Source organism: Galeopterus variegatus, unplaced genomic scaffold (assembly GCF_000696425.1).
Source record: "Galeopterus variegatus unplaced genomic scaffold, G_variegatus-3.0.2 Scaffold2588, whole genome shotgun sequence".
Taxonomy (NCBI): Eukaryota; Metazoa; Chordata; class Mammalia; order Dermoptera; family Cynocephalidae; genus Galeopterus; species Galeopterus variegatus.
The window spans coordinates 134883-160032 of NW_007728699.1; the positions used below are offsets into that span (position 1 = coordinate 134883).

At 37.2% G+C, this 25150-nt stretch overlaps 1 protein-coding gene and 1 pseudogene across 1 annotated transcript in view; both read left to right on the plus strand.

The window, feature by feature from the left end:
* LOC103598367 (protein kinase C-binding protein NELL1-like) overlaps positions 1-25150 on the plus strand; it is a 226789-nt gene that overhangs the window by 80932 nt on the left and 120707 nt on the right. Inside the window, exon 4 of the mRNA XM_008582357.1 lies at positions 11697-11793. Coding sequence (XP_008580579.1) covers positions 11697-11793 — 97 coding nt within the window. The remainder of the gene's footprint in view (positions 1-11696; positions 11794-25150) is intronic.
* LOC103598366 lies at positions 21086-23472 on the plus strand (annotated as a pseudogene).

Here is a 25150-nt window from a genome sequence, read left to right on the forward strand (position 1 = left end):
TTTAGTATCTAGATATATATATCGATTTGCTCCAAGAAATCAGGTTAACAGCAACAGAAATTAATGCTGTTAATTCCTTTGTTTTTTTCCTGTTACATATTCACTTTTTCTAGCTTTTGTTTTATTTATTTATTTTTTTAGTTACATACAGACATTTTTATTTGAAAACACTGATATCCTTAAAATAAATCAGCCTTGTTGCCAATTCCAAGAATGTGAGTGAGAATACAAGGAGCAGAAAAAAATTGCTATCAATCCTATTTTGAATAATTTGTTGCCATAAAAACAGAAGACAGAAAACATTTTATTTTAAATGATTGCTATTTCAGTTACATAATAAAAGTTAATTGATATAACTCCAAATGCAAGATTTAATTCATAACACACACACACACACATATTTGTGTCGGTCTTTGGAGAAAATATATCTTTTATGCTGCAGCAATGTATTTCTTTGAAATGTAGTTCAAAGCGAGGAAGAGAGCTTTAAACATTTTCTTTAACTTTTAACTCCTTACATGCCCCAAAGCAAGCACCTGAACATATGTGTTAAAATACTCAAATTCATAGCTGTGATCAGTAATGTCTTTATTTACTGAGAAATTTTGTCTCAATATCTCTCTGTTAGACTTTTTGTGGGATTTTTTTTTTATTGAAACCGATGATTGTACATATCTGTGTGATACAGAGTTGAATCTCATTACCTGTGTGCAATATGTGATACTGAAATCAGGACAATTACTATATTCAACATTATACAATGTAATCATTTTTTGTGGCCCTTTACCGATTCCTCCCTTCCTCCCCCTTCCTCTCCCCCTTTCACACCTCTGACACCCCAGTTCTGTTCTACCCTTTTGAAAGTTCAACGTGTTCTTGTGATTCCTTCCTTCCTTCCTTCCTTCCTTCCTTCCTTCCTTCCTTCCTTCCTTCCTTCTTCTTTCTTCTTTATATATATATATATACATATATATATATATATATTTTTAGCTCCTGCTTATGAGTGAGATGAGGCATTTTTCTTTCTGTGCCTGGTTTATTCCATTTAACATAATTTTCTCTGAATTCATCCATGTTGCTGCAAATGGCAGTACTTAATTCTTTTTTTACGGCAGAGTACTATTACATTGTGTAAATATAACACATTTTCCTTATCCAGTTGTCCGACGATGGCTGTTTAGCTGGTTCCAACTCTTGTCTATTGTAAATAGAGCTGTGATAAACATGGGAATGCAGGTATCCCTTCAACATGATGATTTCTATTTCTTTGGGTATACATCAACAGTGGAATTGCTGAATCATAGGGTAGATCTATCTGTAGTTGTTTAAGGAACCTCCATACCATTTTCCATAATGGCTGCAGTAATTTACAGTCCTTCCAACAGTGTAGGTTGGTTCCCCTTTCTCCACACCCTCGCCAGCATTTGTTATCCTGTCTTTTTGATACTGGCCTGTTAAACTGGCATGAGATGATATCTCAATGTGGTTTTGATTTGTATTTCACTGATGGTTAGTGATGTTGAGCATTTTTTCATGTGCCTGTTGGCCATTTGTTTATCTTCCTTTGAGAAATGCCTATTCATCTCCCTTTCCCATTTTTTTTAATAGAGATACTTGTTGTTTTACTGTTAAGCTGAGTAAACTTGTATATTCTGGATATTAATCCCTCGTTGGATGCATAATTTGTGAATATTTTCTCCCACTCTGTAGATTGTCTTTTCTCTTTGTTAACTGTTTCTTTCGCTGTGCAGAAAGTTTTTAGTTTGATATAATCCTGCTTGTTTATTTTGCCTTTTGTTGCCCATACTTTTGGGGTCTTGTTCATGAAGTCTTAGCTCATCCTACTTCCTAAAGTATTTTCCATATGTTTTCTTTTAGTAGTTTTATACTTTCAGGTCTTATACTTAAGTCTTTAACCCATTTTGAATTGATTCTGGAATATGGCAAGTGGTGCAAGTCTAGTTTCATTCTTTTACATGGGGATGTCCAGTTTTCCTTGAAGAGTCTGTCTTTTCCCCAATGTATGCTGCTGTTGCCCTTTTTAAGTATGAGTTGGCTGTAAGTATGTGGGTTGATTTCTGGGTTCTCTATTCTGTTCCATTGATCTGAGTATCTGTTTTTATGCCAGGACCATGCTGTTTTGGTTATTATAGCTTTGTAGTATAATTTGAAGTCAGGCAGTGTAATGCTTTTGGCTTTATTTGTTTTGCTAAGAATTGCTTTGACTATTCAGGGTGATTTGTTGTTCCATATGAGTGTTAGGATTGTTTTTTTCTATTTCTGTGAAGAATGTCATTGGTATTTTGATGATGATTGCATTGAATCTGTATATCGCTTTGAGTAGTATGGACATTTTTACAATGTTAATTCTTCAAAACCAAGAGCATGAAATGTCTTTCCATCTTTTTGTGTCTTCTTTAAGTTCTTTTGGCAGTGATTTGTAGTTCTCATTGTAGAGATCTTTTAACTCTTTGTTAAATTGATTCTTAGGTATTTTTTTTTTTTTTTGGTGACTATTGTAAATGGGTTTTTTAAATTTCTTTTTCTGCTAGTTTGTTATACAAGTATAAAAAAGCTACTGATTTTTATTGCAATAAACTTCCCTTTTAGTACAGTATTTGCAGTATCCCACAGGGTTTGGAATGATGTGTCTTTATTTTCATTAGTTTCAAGAAATTTTTTTATTTCCTGTTTAATTTCTTCTTGGACCCATAGGTCATTCAGGAGCATGTTATTTAGTTTCCATGTGTTTGTAGAGTTCCCAGAATTTTACTTGCTATTGATTTCTAGTTTTAATCCATTGTGGTCTGAAAATGTGCTTGAAATGATATCAATTTTAAAAAATTTGTTGAAACTTGATTTGTGACCTAACATGTGGTTTATCTTGGAGAATGTTCCACGTGCTGATGAGAATGTAGATTCTGTGGTTGTTGGATGAAATGTTCTGTAGATATCTGTAAGTACAATTGGTCTAAAGTGTAATTTAAATTCTGTGTTTCTCTGTTGATTTGTTGTCTAGATGATCTGTCCAAATTTGAGAGAAGGTTGTTCAAGCCCCCCCACTACTATTGTGTTGGGATCTATCTCTTTCTTTAGGTCGAATAGTGTTTGCTTTATATAGCTGGGTTCTTCAATGTTGGGTGCATATATATTTGTAATTGTATGTCTTCTTGTTGGATAGATCCTTTTCTCATTAAATAGTGGCCTTCTTAGTCTCTTTTTATAGTTTTTTTTTTAAAGTCTATTTTATCCAATATAAGAACAGCTACTTCTGCTCATTTTTGATTTACATTTTTCATGGTTTACCTTTTTCCATCACTTCACTTTCAATCTGTGTGTGTCTTTACAGGTGAGGTGAGTCTCTTGTAGACAGCATATACTTGGGTCTAGCTTTTTAATCCAATCAGCCAGTTTCTGTCTTTTGATTGGATAATTTAATCATTTACACTTAGGGTTGTTACTGAAAGGTATTATCTTACTCCTGGCATTTTATCAGTTTTTATTTGGATGTTTTAAAGATCTTCTGTTTCTTTCTTTCCCTTTTATTGTTTGCCTTCTGTGCTTATTGGTTTTTGGAGGTGGTACAATACAGTATCTTTCTCTTTCTTGTTTACATTTTTGTTCTACCAGTGGGTTTTGTTTTTTTTTGTGTATTCATGGTAGTGACTATCATTTTTTGGATTGCAGATATATGACTCCCTTGAGGGTTTATCATAGGGCTGGTCATGTGGTGGTGAATTCCTGTATTTTTTGCTTGTCTGGGAAATATACTATTTTCCATTCATTTTTGAAGGATGGCCTTGCTGGGTATTTTATTCTTGACTGGCCAATTTTTTTTTGTCTTATTATTTTGAATATATCATTTCATTCTCTTCTGATGTGTATAGTTTCTCTTGAGAAGTCTGCTGTTAGTCTGATCAGGACTACCTTATAGGTGACTTGATGCTTTTGTCTTGCTTTTCTTAGGATTCTCTCTTTGTCTTTGAGTTTTGCCAGTTTGGCTATAATGTGTCTCAGGGAGGATCTTTTTGGATTGAATCTATTTGGGCATCTTTGAGCCTCCTGAATATGAAGGTCCATGTCTCTTCCTATACCTTGGAAATTTTCTGCTATTATTCCATTGAATATGTTTTCAATGCCTTTTCCTTTCTCCTCCCCTTCAGGAACTCCCAGGATTCAGATGTTTATGTGCTTAAGATTATCTTCTATCTCTCTTAGATTTTTTTCATTTTTTGAAATTCTTTTTTTGTCTGCCTGAGTTATTTCAAAGAGACTGTCTTCAAGATCAGAAATTCTTTCTTCTGCTTCCTCTAACCCGGTGCTTAAGCTCTCAGTTGTCATTTTTATTTCATTAAATGGCTCCTTCAGTTCCATGAGTTCTGATACATTATTTTTTAAAGTATTAGTCGCTTTTTAAATTTCCTCCTTCATATCCTGGATAGTTTTGTTCAGTTCATTTTGTTGTTTAACTGCATCTTCTTACATCTTATTGAGTTTCCTTAAAAGTTTTTCTTGGCATTTCTTTTCAGTGATTTCAAGGGTTTCCTGCTCTATGGGGTATTTGAGAGTATTGTATTCCTGTGATGGACTCATATTTTCTTATTTTATTGTATTTCTAGTATCTCTATGTTGATTTCTGTTCATTTGATAGAGCAGTTGATTCTTCTATTACTCTTCTTCCCTGGACTCTGGTGGTGACCCTTCTTGTGTCAATGCAGTTGAGAGGTTGGTGATCTGCCTGCACAGCAGCAGTGGCTGCTGTGGATGCTGATGTGATACCATGAAACCCTTGTGGAGGTGGTGGCTGTCGCAGTAGTTTTGACAGGCTGCCTATGTGGCAGTGGTGGCTCCAGTGGCTGCTTGCATGACAATGGTGGCTGCCTGGTGGCACTGTTGGTGCTAGCAACTGTAGTAGTGGCAGTTGCAACAGCCACCCACTTGGCTGGGGTGTTGGCAGTGGTGGCCTGTGCATTTATGGTGTCCACAGCAGCAGCATGGTTAACTTGCTGCAGTGCTAGCAGTGTTGGAAACTGCAACTGCCTCCCTCACATCTGCAGTAGCTGCAGCAGCAGTGGGGTTACTTTGTGGGGGTGGCAGTGGTGTTGGCTGCAACTGCCTCCCTAGCATCTGCTGTGTCCTTAGTGGCAGTGGGATTATTTTGTGGTAGTATCAGTGGCCCTGGTGGCTGCAACAGCCTCCCTCGTGCCTGCATTATCTGCAGCAGCAGTGAGGTTATCTCATGGTGGCAGCAGCAGCAGTAGTGATGGCAGCTGAAGCTGCCTCCCTAGCATCTGCTGTGTCCTTGGTGATAGGCAGGTTACCTTGTGGTGGTGGCAGCAGTGCCACTGGCTGCAGCTGACTCCGTTATGTCTATGGAGTCCTTGGTGGCAGCGTGGTCAACTCACAGCAGTGGCTGTGGTGGTGGTGGTGCAGCCACTTCTCTCACACCAGCAGAGTCTGTGGTTGCAGCTATGGACCACCCACAGGTCTAGTTGCTCTATGGGGAGCTGCTCTGCAACAGGCCATGGTTCTGGGATCAGAAAATGGCTCTGGCAACTGCGGCAGCATTGGCAGTGAGCCCGTTTCAATCTTCTTCTGTGGGAGGAATGTGCCCCGGGCACCTCTAGTCCACCATCTTCTCAGAATTCTCTTTTTGGATGTTTATCTTGAAAATCTGTACTGAAAGTTACGGGCAGCTGAATTGAACAGTTTCCCTAATCAGAGTAAGTAGAAGTCATTGGCCTTTTACATGTACAGATTGTTTACTTAGCATTTTTTATAACGTCTTGAACTCCAGAAGTTTAAGATTAAGTCCACTCCAAATGTCTGGAGGAAAAAAAAGGCAGGAGAGAAGACAAATAGGAGAGAGAAAGAATCCCAGCTGCTGGGTGGTGCTACTGTTCTGACAGCATCTGTTCTAGCTTTTAAATTTATAGAAGGTGAAATGAAACCTAGGACTCCTAAATTCTCAAAGTTGTGGAAACACAACAAAATAGAACTATGTTTTTGCATTTTCACATTGAAATCTTATCCCTTAAATATACTCTGTATGACAGTGATGTTCTTTAAACTGTATCCCAGAGCATAAGCAGGTATATAAGATATTGATAATCCTATCTCAATGGACTCATTTGGTGGGAGTCACGGCAAATGGGCTGGAATGGGTTATGTGATCTGTGTAGCTCTTTATTCATGGGCATCTGTGAGTTTTACAGAATGTCAGTACCTACTAGGTGCCAAGGGCATTAATTGTATTTTGTGTTCTCCTCACTACAGCCCATACAGTCAGCAGTAACATCCCCATCTTTTAAATGGGGAAAATGAGGCACAGAAAACTTAGATAACTTGATTAAAGTCATATAGCTAGTAGAATGCAGAACTAGAATATGAACCCAAATCCATTTAATCCCAAATTCATGTTTTCTCTGCTGTACCACACTGTCCTAGATACCACTTGGCTTTGTAGGAATGAAAAATCCAACAGTTACCTTTTTATTTTTCAGTGGGGTATATTTGTTATGGTAAGTAGTGTTAGCCAAAATTAGAACATCCTCTCTATCTCAATGGCTTAACATCACAGAATTTTATTTCTTGCTCATGTAGAGACCAGTTGGATGTGTCTAGTCAACAAATAGATGGCCTTCCATGTCATCATTTAGGGATCCAGGATTCTCTGACTTATGGCTCTGTCCACTTTCTAGCACTCAGCTGAAGGGGAGAAAGAGAAAAAGACACTGTGGAAGATGCTTGAGGGAGGTGCTTTTTGGAGGTGGGCAGGCCTAGAAGTGGGGCCCATCACTTCCACTCAGATTCCATGGCCCAACTTCAGTGGAGACTGGGAAATGGATTGTAGCTTTGAGTCCAGGAGGAAAAGAAAGTGGGTTTGGGAGACATAACCAGTCTTGGCCACACGGTTTGGTGCATGAACCTATTCCCCCCTTTTTCTTCCTAATGAGTAGATTGTTAGAAATTTTAATTCGTTTGAATGAGTTATGATTTCTCATTGTTATATTAAGAAAAAAAAAGATACCTGTGTGTGAGGACATAGCAGGACATACAAATCATATCCTCTCCTGTTCAGAACTGATTGAAAATTCTACTAAATCTTGAAGTACTTTCTTTATCATCCAAGGAAGACTGAACATCTATTTAGTTATTTTCTTTGAAAGCATTTTTTGTTTCTGTTTTCCTGTATTTTAATTGTTTGAGAAATAATAGCTTGGATGGGTTTTTGTGCCTTTCTGTGCTCGTTTAGAGGGGTGATATAGCAAGGTGGTCAGTAGTACAGATTGGGGAGTCTGGGTTGAAATCCCAGCTCTGTTACTCACAACCTGTTTAACTTGGACAAGTCATTTAATCTTGTGGAGCCAAGAACACCCAGCTGATGGTGGTGGTGTGAGGATTTATTGAATTAATATGTTGAAAGCCTTCAGTACAACGTTTGGCACACAAAGTGCTGTATAAGTGCTGGCTATTACATCTGCCACGACACGTCCACTTTATGTTTCATTCAAAACTCAGCTGTAGTGTATCCTTCTTTGAAAAGTCTTCTCTGATTATAGCAGGTAGAATTGTGTTTTTTTTCCCTTTGCTTCCATGCAGGATTACATTTAGTGAATTGAATTATAAGGTGTGTGTGTGCATGTTCTCTGTCTCAGGTACTGGACCCGAGGACAAGGACTTGGCCATTTTAAATTTGCCTGTGTGGATCTCTGTAGCCAGCACTGTGTAACTTACATTGTAGGCAGACAGGTATTTGCTGATAGGAAAGAAGCCAGAATACTGTGCGTATCAGAAGGTTCCATTTCCTCACCACACTGGAGAGCAAGGAAAGGAACTCGCTATATTAGCTTTGACTTTCGTTTCACTTGATTTGGGCGATACCAGATTTATGTGACAGATATTTGTGCCTTACCTGGATGTTTATATGAGCCAGTCCACCCAGTCTGTACCTGAGGGATCAGCAGCCCTTTAGCAAAAATTCTAACTGTGTTTATCTGGCATGTAAACAGCATATCTCCTCTTTTAGAGAGGTACATGTAGGAATGTGAAAACCCTATTTCTTTTTTTTTTTTCCTTTTTGTCTTTTTTCATTACTGGCAACAGGACCGCAACCCTCGGTGCTGCGCCCGCACCTCGCTCAGCCAGTGAGCAGCCGGTCTGTATGTGGGATCCGAACCCTGGGCGGGAGCGTCGCTGTGCTCCCAAGCGGCGCACTGTAGCAGTGCGCCACCGGGCCGGCCCGAAAACCCTATTTCTTTTTTTTTTTTCCTTTTTGTCTTTTTTCATTACTGGCAACAGGACCGCAACCCTCGGTGCTGCGCCCGCACCTCGCTCAGCCAGTGAGCAGCCGGTCTGTATGTGGGATCCGAACCCTGGGCGGGAGCGTCGCTGTGCTCCCAAGCGGCGCACTGTAGCAGTGCGCCACCGGGCCGGCCCGAAAACCCTATTTCTTAGTTTATGATATCTTATCAGCAATAGTCTGTGCAGTACCTCTTTCATGTTTTGTTCCTTTCACTCATTCATTCACTTGTTTCTGCCTCACCATTCTTGCTAGGCTAGTGATAGGAAAACACTATCTGTATCCTTAACTAATAGATAATATGGTTTTGCATGTGTATATTTTTAGTTTACATCCATTATAGACCTTTCTGTTTTTTAAATTTATTTTTAAACTTTTTTATTTTAGAATAATTTTAATCTCCCAGAAAAATTATAATGATAGTCTAAACAATAATCATGTACTCTTCACCCAGATTCTGCTTTTTTGCATAAATAATAATGTGTGTGTATTTATATATGTGTGTACTTATACATAAACACATTATTATCATTTTGAACCCTTTGTTAGTTGCAAACATCATAATCTTCTGCCCCTAAATATTTTAGTTCCTATTTCCTAAGAACAAGACAGCCACTTGAATATACATGGCCCAATTATCAAAATCAGGAAATTGAGCATCAATACAATACTATTACATAAAATACAGATTTTATTCAGTTTTCACCAATATTCCCAATAATGTTCTTTATGGGATTTTTTCCTGCCCAAGGATCTAATCCAAGATCTCATTTCACACTTAAGTTTATGTTTCTTTGATCTCTTTTAATCTGCAACTGTTCTTCAGCAATTCTTATTTTCCATGGCATTGACATTTTAAAGAGCACAAGCAGCTCTTTTGTGGAATGTCCTTCAAGTTGGATTAGTCTGATGTTTCCTCAGGAGTAGATTTCATCTGTGTGGGTTTTTTTTTTTTTTAACACAATGTTTTTAAACTGTCTTTATGTTGGTATGTATGTATGCATCTTGTTGCTTCTGCCTGCTGCATGGAATTCCCTGGTGAGGACTGCATCTTGGAAGGAGTTTGCAGTGCTTTCCAGATGGCAGCATCCAGCAGACTTCCCTTGGCATCAGGAGGAGTCCTCCTGGTTGGGGCTGTGTGACATAGGAAATCAGAATGTCACTTGACATATGTGCTGTGGACTACCCTGGCTTAACTGATGGTGATGGGCCTCAGATGTTTGCATCCTCAACTATTTCTAAGGCACAAGGAGCTGTTATGCTTGTGGAAGATAAGATAGGACAGGAAGTGGATGTTTTTGATTGTTCCTTTCTTCATTCATTCATGTATTAATAAACATTGATTAAAGGCCTACTGTGCTCATTGGAGCTAACATTCTAGCAAATCTAATACCCAAAATGAATGCTCTTGAATTGAAAGCTCATCTCACTTTGACAGAGGCAAATGTTTTTAAATGAAGGTTAAGGTAAATGGCTTGACGACACTTTCAATTTCTTAGTAAAGCAATGTTATAGAAAATTATGCTTCTGCCTCTTTACCTAAATACAGTGATTTCCATTTCTCTCTGGCCTCTTCTGATATTTACCAACATTGAACATAATTTTTGCATCATGACTTTGATGGTGCATAAATAATTTTGCATTCCACTTTCTTCATTAGAAATTATTTTGTATATACTTCACCATGTTTCATAACCTGCATATTTATCACTCTTAACGACTATAGTAAATTCTTTCAAGCTGACCAACTATAGCATATACATTTCTCTTTTGCTGTAAATTTAGCTTGCTTCTAGTTTTTCCACTAATATTAGGGAAAAAAAACCTTTTATAAAAGAAGTATACAGCAGGTTCTTGTATTAAAGCAGTTTTGACAAATTGTTCCATCTAAAATGGTTCATTTTAACATACAAAAAGGTTGGATTTCTGTGAAGAAAACACATCATGTGTCTTTTAGGGAAATTTACTTTTCCTTGCTTGTGTTTTGAGCCTCCACTTATAATGAAAAGATAATTAATAGAGAAAGACCTGACGTATTTAGAGATTTGTCAGCTGAATACCTTGCATGTATTGTTGGGAAATGGAGGGTTTCCAGTGGGGAATAGTAGTAGCATAATGGACTATGCAGCTTAGATATAAGGCTGGAGCATGATAGCTCCCAACTGCAACAGTCTCAGAGTCTTTCACTTTCCTTGACACAACTGGACAGTCTTTCAGTTCTTCCTCACTTTCCTTGTGAGAGCCACCGGAGGAACAAATCGCCCTCTGGCAGGAAGCAGTCAGCTCCATCACAGCAGGGAGGACTGATTAGTTGTCCAGACCTCTGGACACGCCTGAAGAGTGACTCCTCGGCAGCTGCTCTGAACGAGGACTGAGGAGAGCAAGAAATGACGAGCTCTCATGAGGAATTGAAATTTACAGATCACTCTATCTCACCCCACCAAGAATCTTCTGAGCATCAGGTGCTGACAGGTACTTGCCGGAGGTGAGGTGGGGCTTGTGATCAGCTGTTGGTTGCAGGAGCTATTTCAGAAGGGGGCACAAATAAAAAGACTTGTGACTAACTGCACCTTGGAAGGGCTGAATCATTGAGACATTCAATTATTTTATAGGCTCTGAAGGAACTTTCAGAGATCTTTGCACTGTGGCTTCTTCTGTGTTGGTTATATGGCTTTATGTATCAGATGAAGATTTTCTTCATGTACCTAATTCTATCCATGAGGGCAGGACGCTGTGTGTCTGGTTTATTGCTCTTTTTCCTGTAGCTTGGTGTGGAGCTTGGATCATAAAAAGGGCCCAATAATTATTTGTTAATTGGATGATGATTTCAGTTACTTGATTTTGTAGATGAAGCACATTGTCAACTGGGCAGCTGTTACCCACTTGTTCCAAGGGTTCTCTCAGGTTACTGTAGAAATGAGTAGCAGCTAAATAAACCAAAGCCAGAGAGTAGGAGGGTACAAGGGAGAGTGCATGGGCTTTGGAGCCAGGCAGATGAGGGTTCTTATACTCACTCTGATTCTCCCTGATGTCTTCACTTGGTTGACTTGTTTATGTTCTCTGAACCTCAGCTTTCTCCCCTGTAACATGTGGACAAAACCACTTTCTTCATAGTGCAAAGTTCACTGCTCAGAATAGATAATAAAATACTTTACCCTCTTTCTTCTTTCCCTGCCAAAAGGGAGATGATAGAAGAGCAGGAGAGGCCTAGATAATGTGTTGAATTTTTGTCAAGAAACAGATCTTTACATTCATGTTACTTGTCATTTAAGGTGTGCCACGTACTGGCTCCATCTCTCCACACTAGCAGCAAATGATGTGAATAGACAGCATGTGTACCTTTTGGTTCTGCTTTGAAACTTTCTATTAGTGGCTGTGTTCTTTGCCTCTGCAGGATTTATGAGCGTGTGATAGACCCTCCGGAGACCAACCTTCCTCCAGGAAGCAACTTATGGCTTGGCCAGCGCAACCAAAAACATGGCTTATTCAAAGTAAGCACTAACTTTCTTGTTTATATATATAGGCAGCACTCAATTTTTCATAGTGTTGGAGATGTGTATATAATTATATTAGTGGGAAGGGCATGGCATAATAGTAACAACTAATGCTTATTAAGCCCTTACTGTGTGACATGTTTTTCTATAGGCTTGACATGAATTGACTCATTTAATTGTCACAAAAGTTCTATGAAGGAGGTGCTTTGGAACTAGGCAGAAAGTTAAGTGACTTGTGCCAAAGTTATACAGCTCTCTCTGCTGCCACATATACGTAATCCAGAGTATAAATGATCTTCAAAATGTGTCTCATTGATCTCCTAATTCTGAGATATTTAAGATAATCTTTAACTTGGTTTTCACTCTCAGATTATACGTTAATGCAGTTTGGAGTAGATATCTAAATATACAGTAGAAATGAATCTCAGCTTCCTTGAGTCTTGGTTTTCTTGTCTATGAAAAAAAAGATAAAATAACTGTGTTACTGTACTTCATAGAAACATGAAGATACAGTGATAAAACGGATTGAAAAACTTAAAACATCATGAAATTTTAAGATAGTCTTGTTCTTTAAAAGAATGGCAGACTTTTCCTTCTGGCAATCTGGCTGACTAGATATTCTAAAAATCCTCCTGCTTCAAAGTACCTGTAAATGCTAGACAAAACGTAACAAAAACCTTCTAAAATCCATTATTGCACTTTCAAGAAGGGATATCCTTAGGGACCGAATATATGGAGGGAAGAGAAAGCCAGAGGGGTGTCTGCCAATACCAAGAACTTAGAGCCTTAAGTTTTTTCCTTTTCCTTTTTTAAAAATTAAAGTCTAACGTTCAGGCAGTACAATTTACCCTTTAAATGTACAATTTTGAGTGTAAGACTATACAGCCTTACGACCATCATCGTAGTCAAGATAAAGAACCATGCCTTCACCTTCAAAAATTCCCCTGAGTCCCCTTGTCTTCAACCCTTCTCACCCTAAGCCTCCAACAGCTACTGATCTGTTTTCTGACCTTACAGTTTTGCCTTTTCCAGAATGTTATATAAATGTAATCATTTATGTATGTATGTATATATGCTGAGATTCACCCATGTTGTTGTGTATATCAGTGGTTCATTGTTTTCTACTGCTGAGTAGTATTCCAATTCTACTGTATGAATGTACCACAGTTTGCTTATCCATTTCTCAGTTGTTGGACATGGGGGTTGTTTCCAGTTTTGGGAAATTATGAACAAAACCATTGTAAACATTTGCAGATAGGTTTTTATGTGAACAAAAGTTTTCATTTCACTTGGGTAAATATGTAGGTATGAGATTGCTGGGTTGTATATTAAGTATAAGTTTAACTTCATAAAAAACTTGTCAAACTATGTTCCAAAGTGGCTGTGCCATTTTATATTCCAACCAGCAATGTATGAAGATTCCAGTTAGAGCCTTAAATTTCAACAGTCTGTGAGGGGTGGGAGGGATGACTTAGGTCCCATTCATGAATGGGAGTTGGAATGGAAATTTCTGAAATAAAGCTTGGACCTAAAAGACTACACCTCCAGTAAAAGGATAGTCAGAAAAAGTCTACTCTCTGCAGAGGGAGGCAATCTACTAACTAGTCTGTCTTCATCTCATCTCCAGATAAGAACAAATAATACTTTTCTGAGAATTTGAACCACAGCCCTGCCATCATGTGGGCTTGAAACCTAGATTAACTTTACCCATGAAGCAATACACTATCTTAAAATGGTCCTGGGTTGGGTACCTTGGGATTCCTGATGAAGAAAATTCAGATTATCTTTGGAGAAAGTCACTTCAATGTAGACCTCACAATATGCCCACAGATTAGTCCATGAAAATATGACCTTTTAAGCCATCATGAGTTACAGTGGGAAGAAACAACAAACTGCTCAGTTAGCCCTCAAAGGAATGCAGAAATTGGAATTAGCAGGTAAAGAATTTTTTAAAAAATCCCGATGTTTAAAATGTTTAAAGAATCAAAATAATAAATTAAAGAATGTATGACGAACAGACTTGATAAATATGACCAGGGATATTTGAACTAAAAGTCACTTCCGTAAATGAAAAATACAGTCATTGAGGTGAAAAGAATCCCAGTGAACCTGTTAAAGAGTAGATTAGACACAGGTGGGGAGAGCATTTGTGAGATGGAAAATATTGTTAAAGTAATTACCCTAATAGTAGAGCAGGGATAGAGAGAAGATAATAAGAGAGAGGTTAAAATGTATAAAAGATGCATGTACATGAAAAAAAATTCTATATCTGTTTAATATGTATGTATGTGTGTGTGTGTGTATATATATATAATATATACACATATATTTGAAAATTCAACAAGATAGAGAATATGTATATAATATATGCATATGTATTTGAAAGTCCCAGGGAATAATAGAGAGAAAAAGGTAAGAGACACTATTAGAACCATAATGGCTAAGAATTTTCTAAAATTAATAAGAGAGATTAATTCTTATTATAGGAAGCACAATGAAATAAAAGTGCATGTTACCTGTTATTGTCTAACAAGTCACTTAGAAAGCTTAGAAGCTTAAAGAACAGCCATTTCATTTAACTCACAATCTTTGTGTTGATTGGATGATTTTTCTGGTCTGGTCTGGCTAAGCTGATACCTGCTGGGCTCTCTCATGTGTCTGTAGCCAGCTGCACACCAGCAGATGTCAGGATGACGTAAGATGGCCTCTTCACAACTCTGATTATAGGCTGGCTATTGACTGGTGTTCCTCAGTTCTCCTCTAACTTGTCTCTTATTCTTCAGCGGCCTAGCTCAGGCTCATTCAAATGGCAGCGTTGGGATTCCAAGTATAAAAAGAGAGCCAGCCCTAGTGTACTAGTGCTTTTCAAGTCTCTGTTTGCTTGGTCACATTCGCTAATGTTTTATTGCCCAAAGTAAACAATGTGGCCAAATCCAGAGTCAAGGGGCAAAGAAATAGATACCAACTCTAGAAGGGCTGTTGTGCAATATCATATTGCAAGGATATGAATGCAAGGACGGAAATAATTTTTTGATTATTTTAATAATTTATTATACAAACCAAGATAAATAGACACCCACACTTAGACATATTGGCAAAAGTAGCAGAACTCCAAAGACCCAGAGAAGGTCTTAAAAGTAGCCAATGACATTCTGATTAGATCATTACACAATGTACACATGTTTTGAAATAACAAACAAATATGTACATTGAAAAAAATAAAGATTAAAATAAAATAAAATAAAGTTGCCGGCAAGAAAAGGTACATTTTCCATAAAGAATAACATAGATTGAGTAGCTGGGTTTTAAACAGTAAAAGCAGAAGACAGAAGCCAGTGGAAATAATATTTTCAAAGTTTTGAGAGAAATAACTCCCAAATGTAGAAGCATATATCCATTTTAATTGTCATTTGAGAATAGCGGGAAATAGACATTTGTAGACAAATGAAACTTTTAGTTTACGACCAATAGGTCTTTATAAAAAACTTCCCCAAAGGAGCTAATAGCAAAAGGCTACAGAGTTTCTTTCTGGGGTTATGAAAATGTTCTTTTTTAATTTTATTGTTTATGAATATTCATGAGATACAAAGCTGATTGTCACCCCTTGTGCCCAAGATGTGGGGGCCAAATTCATACTGGCAGCATATCCATTACCACAAATTGCATTTGTACTCCATGTCCCCCACCCAATTAACCCCAACCTCTCTCCACTCCCCCCTCCCCTCCCCCCACTCCGCTTTGTAGTCCAAGGAATGTTCTCTCCCTCTGCAAGTCCAATGACTACTGTGGTCTTACTTTCCTTCCTTCTTTCTCTCTTAGCTCCCACATGTGAGTGAGCACATGCAGTATTTATCCCTCTGTGCTTTGCTTATTTCACTCAACATAAGTTTCTCCAGGTTCATCCATGTTATTGCGAATGGGAGTATTTCATTCTTTTTTTATGGCAGAGTAGTATTTCATGGTGTATATATACCACACTTTCCTTATCCAATCATCCATTGATGGATATTTAGATTGGTTCCATATCTTGGCTATTGCAAACAGAGCTGCAATGAACATGGGAGTGCAGGTATCCCTTCGACATGATGATTTCCATTCCTCTGGGTATATACCCAGAAGTGGGATTGCTAGATTGTATAGGAGATCTATCTGTAGTTGTTTGAGAAACCTCCATACTGTTTTCCTTAGTGGTTATACTAATTTACAGTCCCACCAACAGTGTAGGAGTGTTCCCTTCTCTCCACTCCCTCACCAGCATTAGTTATTCACTGTCTTTTTGATTACAGCCAGTCTAGATGGGGTGAGGTGGTATCTCAATGTAGTTTTTTTTTTTTTTTTTTGTCTTTTGTCTTTTTTCCGTGTCCGGCAACGGATCGCAACCCTCAGTGTTGCCCCCGTACCGGACCGGGGACCGGCAACGGGATCGCAAGCCTCGGTGTTGCTCCCGCGCCTCGCTCAGCCAGTGAGCGGGAACCGGTCTGTATGTGGGATCCGAACCCTCGGACGGGAGCGCCGCCGCGCTTCCCAAGTGGCGCACTATCCAGTGCGCCACCGGGCCGGCCCCTCAATGTAGTTTTAATTTGCATTTTCCTGATGACTAGTGATGTTGAACATCTTTTCATGTACCTGTTGGCCATTTGTATGTCTTCCTTTGAAAAATGTCTATTCAGATCCTTTGCCCATTTTTTGATTAGATTGTTTGTTTTTTTACTGTGTAATTGCTTGAGTTTCTTGTATATTATGGATATATACAGATGCATAGTAAGATGCATCTTGTCAGATGCATAGTTAGCAAAAATTTTCTTCCACTCTGTAGGTTTTCATTTCACTCTACTGATTGTTTCCTTTGCTATGCAGAAGCTTTTCAGTTTGATATAGTCTCATTTGTTTACTTTTTCTTTTGCTGTCTTTTCCCCAATGTAGATTTTTGTTGCCTTTGTCCAATATGAGACGGCTATAAGCCTGAGGGGTAATTTCTGGCTTCTCAATTCTACTCCACTGGTCTGAATGTCTGTTTTTATACCAGTACTATGCTGTTTTGGTTACAATGGCTTTGTAGTATAGTTTGAAGTCAGGTAGTGTTATGCCTCCAGCTTAATTTTTTTGCTCAGGATTGCTTTGGCTATTCATGGTCTTTTGTTGTTCCATATGAAAAGTAAGATTGTTTTTTCCATTTCTGTAAAGAATGTCATTGGTATTTTGATAGGGATTGCATTGAATCTGTAGATCACTTTGGGTAGTATAGACATTTTCACAATGTTAATTCTTCCAATCCAAGAGCATGGAATATCTTTCCATCTTTTTGTGTCTTCTTTAATTTCTTCCAGAAGTGGTTTGTAATTCTCACCCTGTTCTCATTATAGAGGTCTTTCACCTCCTTGGTTAAATTGTTCCCTAGGTATTTTATTTTTTTTGTGACAACTGTAAATGAGCTTACTTTCTTTATTCCTCTGTTAGTTCATTATTTGAATATATAAATGAAACGGATTTGGGGGCATTTATTTTGTATCCTGCAATGTTACTGAAGTTATTGACCAGCTCTAGGAGTTTTTTGATAGAGTCTTTAGGTTTTTCTCTCTATATAGTATCATTTCATCTGAAAATAGAGAAAGCTTGACTTCATCTTTTCCAATCAGGATTCCCTTTCTTTCTCTTGCCTGATTGCCCTGGCTAGTACCTCCAGTGCTATGTTAAGTAGAAGTGGTGAGAATGGGCATCCTTGTCTTGTTTCTGTTCATAAAGGAAAGGCCTTTAGTTTTTCCCCATTCAGAATGATACTGGTGGTAGGCTTGTCATAAATGGCTTTTATTGTGTTGAGATACTTTCCTTCTATACCTAATTTGTTGAGAGTCTTTATCATGAAGGGATGTTGAATTTTGTCAAATGCTTTTTCAGCATCTATTGAGATAATCATATGGTTTTTGTCCCTGAGTTAGTTGATGTGGTGTATCACATTTCTTGACTTTCATATGTTGAATCATCCTTGCATCCCTGGGATAAATCCCTCTTGATCATAGTGTACAATTTTTAAAAATCTGTTGCTGTATTCTGATTGCTAATATTTTGTTGAGGATTTTTGCATTTAGGTTCATCAAGGATATTGGCCTGCAATTTTCTTTTTTTTGTTATGTCTTTATCTGGTTTTGGTATCAGAGTTATGTTGGCCTCATAGAATGAATTTGGGAGAGTAGCTTCTGTTTAAATTGTTTGGAATAGTTTGAGGAGAATTGGTATTAACTCCTCTTTAAAAGTTTGATAGAATTCAGCTGTAAAGCCATCCAGACCCAGACTTTCTTTGTTGGAAGATTGCTAATTACCTCTTCAATCTCTTTGCACTGGAGAAAGGACTGCATCTTCAACAAGTGGTCTTGGGAAAACTGGATATCCATATGCAGAAGAATGAAACTAGATATGCATCTCTCACCATACACTAAAATCAACTCAAAATGGATTAAAGATTTAAGTATAAGACCCGAAAATGTAAAATTACTAAGGAAAAATATAGGTGGGACACTTCAGCAACTAGTTCTGGGCAGAGACTTTATGAACATGAGCCCAAAAGCACAGCAACAAAAATGGAAATGTTCTGAAATTGGTTTTGTTGATCATTGCATAGCTCTGTGAATATATGAATATACTTAATTGTACATTTTAAATGGGTGAATTGTATAGTATGTGAGTTATACCCAATAAAGCTGTTAACAAAAACAATGAAGAAGAGGAAGAAGAAAATAATTGCCCAGAAGGAAGACATAAGGTTCAAGTAGAATTGGTGAACAAATAAATATTAAGGAAATGAACAAAACAGAATACTCATCAATTGATTAAATAATTATAATGCCCAATTTTAGAAAAAATAAAATTAAAATAATGACAGCAATAAAATTATAGTAGAGGATGATCTGACAAAGTGTTCTAAGGGCTTATATTGATCACACACACAGAAAATAGAGAAATTGATTAACTTTAGACTTTGTTTGCATGTTAAAAATTTAAACAAATGCCAGAACAATAGAAATCATGTTCAACTCTCAAATTCAACTATAAGATAAAAAGGGAATTTTTAAAGAAGCTTCATTAACCCAAAATAAGGCAGGAAGAGACGTGATATAAGATAACAGATATAATTCCCATTCACAATATTCATTATCAAATTAAATGATTTATACTCAGCGTTTAAATTCAGAATATTTTATTGGATTCATAAACTCAAATCCTGTTGTATATTGTTTATAGCAAAATAACAAAAAAATAAAGACTAATAAATGTTATCAGTGAAATAATAAAAAAGAGAAAAATCGGCCAAACTGAAAGCCAAAGAGCTCTGCTAATATCAAACCTCAAAGCCAAAAAGGGTACCATGTCATAACAAACAATTCTAAAAATTCATATACCTATAACATAACCTTGAAATATACATTGTAGCATTGCAGAATAGTGAGGAAGGATGGCCCTCTCACTGCAGGCTGGTAGATCAACTGAATATCTCAATGGGAAAAGAACTAATCTTGACCTCTATTTCACATGTTATGCGAAATCAATTCCAGATGGATTATAGATCTAAATCAAAAAGGTAAACCAACAAGGCATATAAAAGATAACATAGAAAAATACTTATGACTTTGATGTGGAAAAACAATTTTTAATAAGGCATAAAAAATAACTATAAAGAAAAAAGCTGACATATTGGAATATATTAAGATTTGAAACTTTTTAAAAATCAAAATACATGACTATGAGAGTAAAAAGCCACGACATAAAATAGAAGAAACTGTTCAAAGTAGTTGTATCGTACCGTTAACAAAACTCACTGAAAAAGAAATTTGGAGATAAAAGGAGAGTTTATTTTGATGAACAGTTTGCAAATTAGGGAGACTCAGCCCATGAACAGTTTGCAAACTAGGGAGAAGCCAGCCCGCAGTAGAAAATGAAAGTGCTCTCCACCAGAATAAAGAGAGGGATTGTCTTACATAGCCTGAGTTTCTCCCCAGTTTCCCATTTTGGTTTATTTATGGAAAAGATGGATCCTAGCTCTTCAGTTCTGTTTCGTTTGGCCCATTATGCAAAGGAGGGATTCTGGCTGGCTGTGTTCTGGCCAACTAACACTTGACAGGTTGCAGTTTGTTGATTAAATTTGGATGACAAAGTAAAGCTCTCTTGCAGCTACTGTTTGCACAGGCGGGGGAAGGCAGCCCATGAAAAACTTCAGACTGGGCACATATGTAACCTCCACTCCACAAATGGCTATTTGACTCCACTCAAAATTTAGATCTAGTTAGCCACTCAGGATCTTTGACAAGGAATTGGCTCTTTCAGGGTTCACACACTACAAGCCTTTTATCCAGACTGTGTAAAGAACTCTTTCACATCAATAAGAAAAAGTCTATTTAATTAAAAAAATAGGCAAAAATACTAACTGGCATTTCACTAAAAGACATATTCAAAAGGCCAGTAAACACAGGCAAAAGGTACTAATCTGATTAGTCATGAAGATAAGTAAAGTCAAATTGAGATGCTGTGGAATACCTGTCAGAATGGCTAAAATTAAAAAGACTGACAATACCATGCTTTTCAAAATTGTGGAGCAACTGGAACCTTCCTTCACTGCTGAGAGTGAAAATTTGTTTAAGCACTGTGGAAAGCTGTTTGGTAATATATTTAATAAAAATGGACATACATGTGTCCTATGACCAAACAAGTATACTTCTAGGTATATGCCTAATAAAGATACACAAAAAGATGTTTTTATAGTAGTATTTATAATAGAAAAAAAAACTAAAAACAACTCAAATATCCATAAAAAGTTGAAGGGGTATAGAAATAGAGGTATTTTTCAACAGTAGCATATTACAGAGCAATTAAAATGAACAAATTGTATAGCAGCAATATGGATGAACCTCATAAGCTGTTGAATCAAGAGACAGACACAAAAGGTTATAGTATGCTATACTATTTCAGTAATACAAATATATTCATTGTAGGTAATTACAAGGAAAAATGGATAAATTCACCATCATGCTGAATAATATTTAACATACTTCTCTCAGTCATTTATAGGTCAAGCAGGGAATAAAGTTTGTAAGCATATGGATTTAAACATAATACTTAACAGGTTTATCTAATAGCTATATATAAACCCTATAACCAGCAATGAACACATCTAGAACATGGGATATTTATGAAAATTGACTACAGAAGAGGGGCAGGACAAGATGATGAACCAGAAGTGCCCAGGGCACATACCTCCCACAGAAAGGGAGCAGAACAACCAACAGACAGCTAAATATTGATGGGGGCATCTGTGAGAGAATGCAGGAGTGCAACAGGAGACTATGAGATCTCTGTGGTGCATGAAAGCCCCAGATGGCAGCATAGAGAAGAGACAGAGGCACACAGCTTCAGCCATCATGTCTCTGCCACTGTGACCAGTGCAGAAGAATTTTCCCTTGCAGTGAAAGGGTAGGCAGATGGCCCACACCAACCCCCATCCTAACCACAGAAGCCTACTATTATTTTGCAGGAGGATTCCACAGAGCTTGCAGCCATGGAGCCAAGTGTGAGGAGCTGCCTAGAATACACAGGCTTTGTTGCTCCACAACAGGAGCACATACTGTGCACTCCCTACCCCTTATCCTTGTGACCCAAGTCTATTTAGTTGGCACTATCTTGAAACTGCAGCCACTGCACAAGTATGCCCTCCTCTGGGACAAGTAGCCACAATGCTTCCCTAGCCTTAAGGCTCTGCCATTGTCCAATGCATTCATAGGAGAGGCTACAACACCCTGATCCCAGTGGTTTGAAGCCTGGGCCCACAGAGGCTGTAACTCTAGTCCTGCCATCTGGGTGGGAGGGGGGAGAGGGAGGAGGGAGGGAGGTAGGTTTCAGTGATGGGACACAATAACTAACTACATTGTATATTGACAAAATAAAAAAAAAATAAAAAAATAAATAAATATCAAAAAGAAAAAAGAAAAAATAAAGAGAGAGAAAGAGGGAGAGAAAAAAAAAAAGAAATTGAGAGTAGAATAGTGATTACCAGAGGCAAGGAAGAGGAGGAGGGAAAGGGGATGAGAAGAGGTTGGTAAATGGGTACAAAGTTACAAAGTTACATTCAGATAGGAAGAATAAGATCTGGTACTGTAAGGTGACTATAACGAAAAATATTACATTATCTATTTCAGGACAGCCAAAATAGAGGATCTTGCATGTTATAATCACAAAGAAATGATAAATGTTTAGGCAATAGATATGCTAAACTGTTATGATTGGACCATTATACAGTACATGCATGTATTGAAACAACAAACTGTACCCCGTAAAAATGTACTATTAAAAAATAAATAAGTGAAAATGGTAAAACAAAACCAAACTGACTACATAAAAGGCCATAAAAAGTAATTCTCAACCAATTTCAAAGAATAATACATAAACCATTTTCTGTGTCAACAATGCAATTAAATTAAAAGTGAATAGTGAAAAGATAAGTAACACCCCACCTTAATATGTTTGGAAATGTTAAAAAAATCCCTTTAAAGTAACTAATGGTTCTAAGAAAAATAATAATGTCAGTTAATAAGTAAAGCAGATAGATAATAAAGCTACTAATAATCAAAACTTTTGAGATGCAGCTGAAGCAATTCTTAGAGGGAAATATTTATCTTTAAATGCCTGTATCAGAAAAGGTAGAAATTTAATGAGTTAAGCATCTAAATTAAGAAGCTAGAAGAAGAACAACAGGATTAATCCAAGGAAAGTAAAAGGACTTAAATAATAAGCATATAATAACAGAAATTAATAAAATAATGAGTAAGATACAATAGGCAATATCAAGAAAACCAAAATTAGGTCATTTGAAAAGACAAATTTGGGAGTTTAAACAAGAATGAGAAAAGGCATAAAAAGCAGTAGGAATAATAAAAAGCATATAACAGTAAATACTGAAAAATTAAACAATAGTAATTATTTATTAATAACTTTTTGCCAATAGAATAGAAAATTAGAGAAAATGGACAATTTTCTAAAAATAAATATATTGCTAAAATAGACTTAACAACCGAAAAACCCCTGTCGTCTTAGAACCATTAAAGTAATTGAGTTTGCCTTTTGGTTTTGGCTTGGAGGAGGCCAAGGTGCAACTTTCTTTGGTTGTCCAGAGTCTAGGTTCATCTGACACCAGCTGCCCCAGCACGCCACCTAAGTTCAACCCCAGTGAGATCAAAGTCGTACACCTGAAGTGGCGAAGTTGTGCCACGTCTGCCCTGGCCCCCAAGATTGGCTCCCTGGGTCTGTCACCAATAAAGGTTGGTGATGTTGTTACCAAGGCAACTGGTGACTGGAAGGGTCTGAGGATTACAGGAAAACTGACCATTCAGAACAGACAGGCCCAGATTGAGGTAGTTCTTTCTGCCTCTGCCCTGATCATCAAAGCCCTCAAGGAATGGCCAAGAGACAGAAAGAAACAGAAAAAACTTTAAACACAGTGGAAATACCACTTTTGATGATATTGTCAGCATTGCCTGACAGCTGTGACATTGATCTTTAGCCAGAGAACTCTTTGGAACCATTAAAGAGATCCTGGAGACTGCCCAGTCTGTGGGCTGCAGTGTTGATGGTTGCCAGCCTCATTACATCATAGATGGCATCAACAGTGGTGGGGTGCAGTGCCCAGCTAGTTAAGAAGTACAGAGGAAAATAGTGCAAAATCTATTGTATCAGTTAGCTTTTGATACACAGCAAATCAAAACAAATCAAACAAATGGCTTGAAACAATACCCTTCATATAGCTCAAAATTTTGTGGGTCAGCAACTTGGGCTGGGCTTACTTAGCTGGATGGTTCTTGTATTCTCAGTAGGTTCACTCATGCAACTTGATCAGCTGCTGAGTTTTCTGGGGACTGGCTGTTCTAGGATGGGCTTGGCTTGGATGGCTCACCTCTGTGTCATGTGGTCTCTAACTTTCCAGAAGGCTAGCCCAATTTAGTTTATATGATGGCTGAGCAGAGTTTCAAAAGACAGAGCAGAAGTGTGCAAGGCCTTTTGCAATCTAGGCTTAAAACTTGCGCATTGTTACTTTTGCTTAGATTCAAGGGTATGAGAAATAGATCCTATCTTTTGATGGGATATGATACAAATCCACATTGCATAGGACATGGACACAGTGAGGAGCAAAGTTTTGCGACCATTTTTGCAGTCTACTATGTCTCTCCACTGAATAACCACTAGGCTTGGTCAGTTTTACAGGGGAGTTCTAGCATATATCCAAAGGAAATAATTCCAATCTTTATATAACCTCTTCCTGAGAAGAAAATAAGTGAGAATTTTATGAGGATAGTGTGACCTTGATTTGGAAGCAAGACAAGGACTGTGTAAGAAAGGAATTATATGAGCCAATTTACTTTTGAACACAGATTAGATGAAAAAATTCTAAACAAAATATCAGCAAACTGAATCTAGCAGTGTGTGTCTGGGTGTGAGAGAGTATCCATTAAAAATCAATAAGAAAAATTCTCAGAGCTCCATAGGAAGTTAGGCAATAGATATGAAAGAACAGTTGTCTAAGGTGGAAACATAAATATCTAGTGAACATATTAATAAGAATTCAATTTTACTTTATCTTGAAAATGCAAGTTAAAACCACTATGAGATACTATTTCTTACCCATCAGCTTGGCAAAAGTGAAAAATAAAATCTGACAATGTTATGTATGGGGAAAGCAGTTAAGGAATGGACACGTACCCATTGTGGTGGAAACACGAATTGATAAAACCAATAAAGAGAGTAATTTGGGAGTTTTTGTAACGTGCACACCTTATGGCACAAGAACCCAACTCCTCAGTGTAAACATTGAAGAATCTCTTGGTCATATTCCAGGGAGATATGTATAAGCATCATCACAGAAACTTTTTTTTGGTTTTTTTTCATTTTTTAATTTCAAAAACTTGAAAAAAACTAATTGTCTATCAATAGGAGAATGTTTAAATAAACTGCAGTACAATCATACAAAGAAACACTAAAATCAGTGAAATTGAATAAAAATTGGTGAATTACAAACGTAATGTTGAATCAAAAAGTAAGTAGCAAGAGAAAATTATGGTTTTAAATCATTTATATATTTAAAAATGCAAAACAATTTAATATGTTGCTTGATACATTCACATGTATGAAATGATAAATGTGTCAGATTGATAAACACTAAATTCAGAATAGTTTACTTCTGAGAGGAAGGAATGGGAATGTTATTAGAGATGTACACCCAAAAGATTTTAACTATATTGATATCTTATGTTTTAAGCTAGGTGGTGCATTCATAGGTGTTTGTTGTATTTTGTTTTTAATTCTTTTGTGCATAATAAAT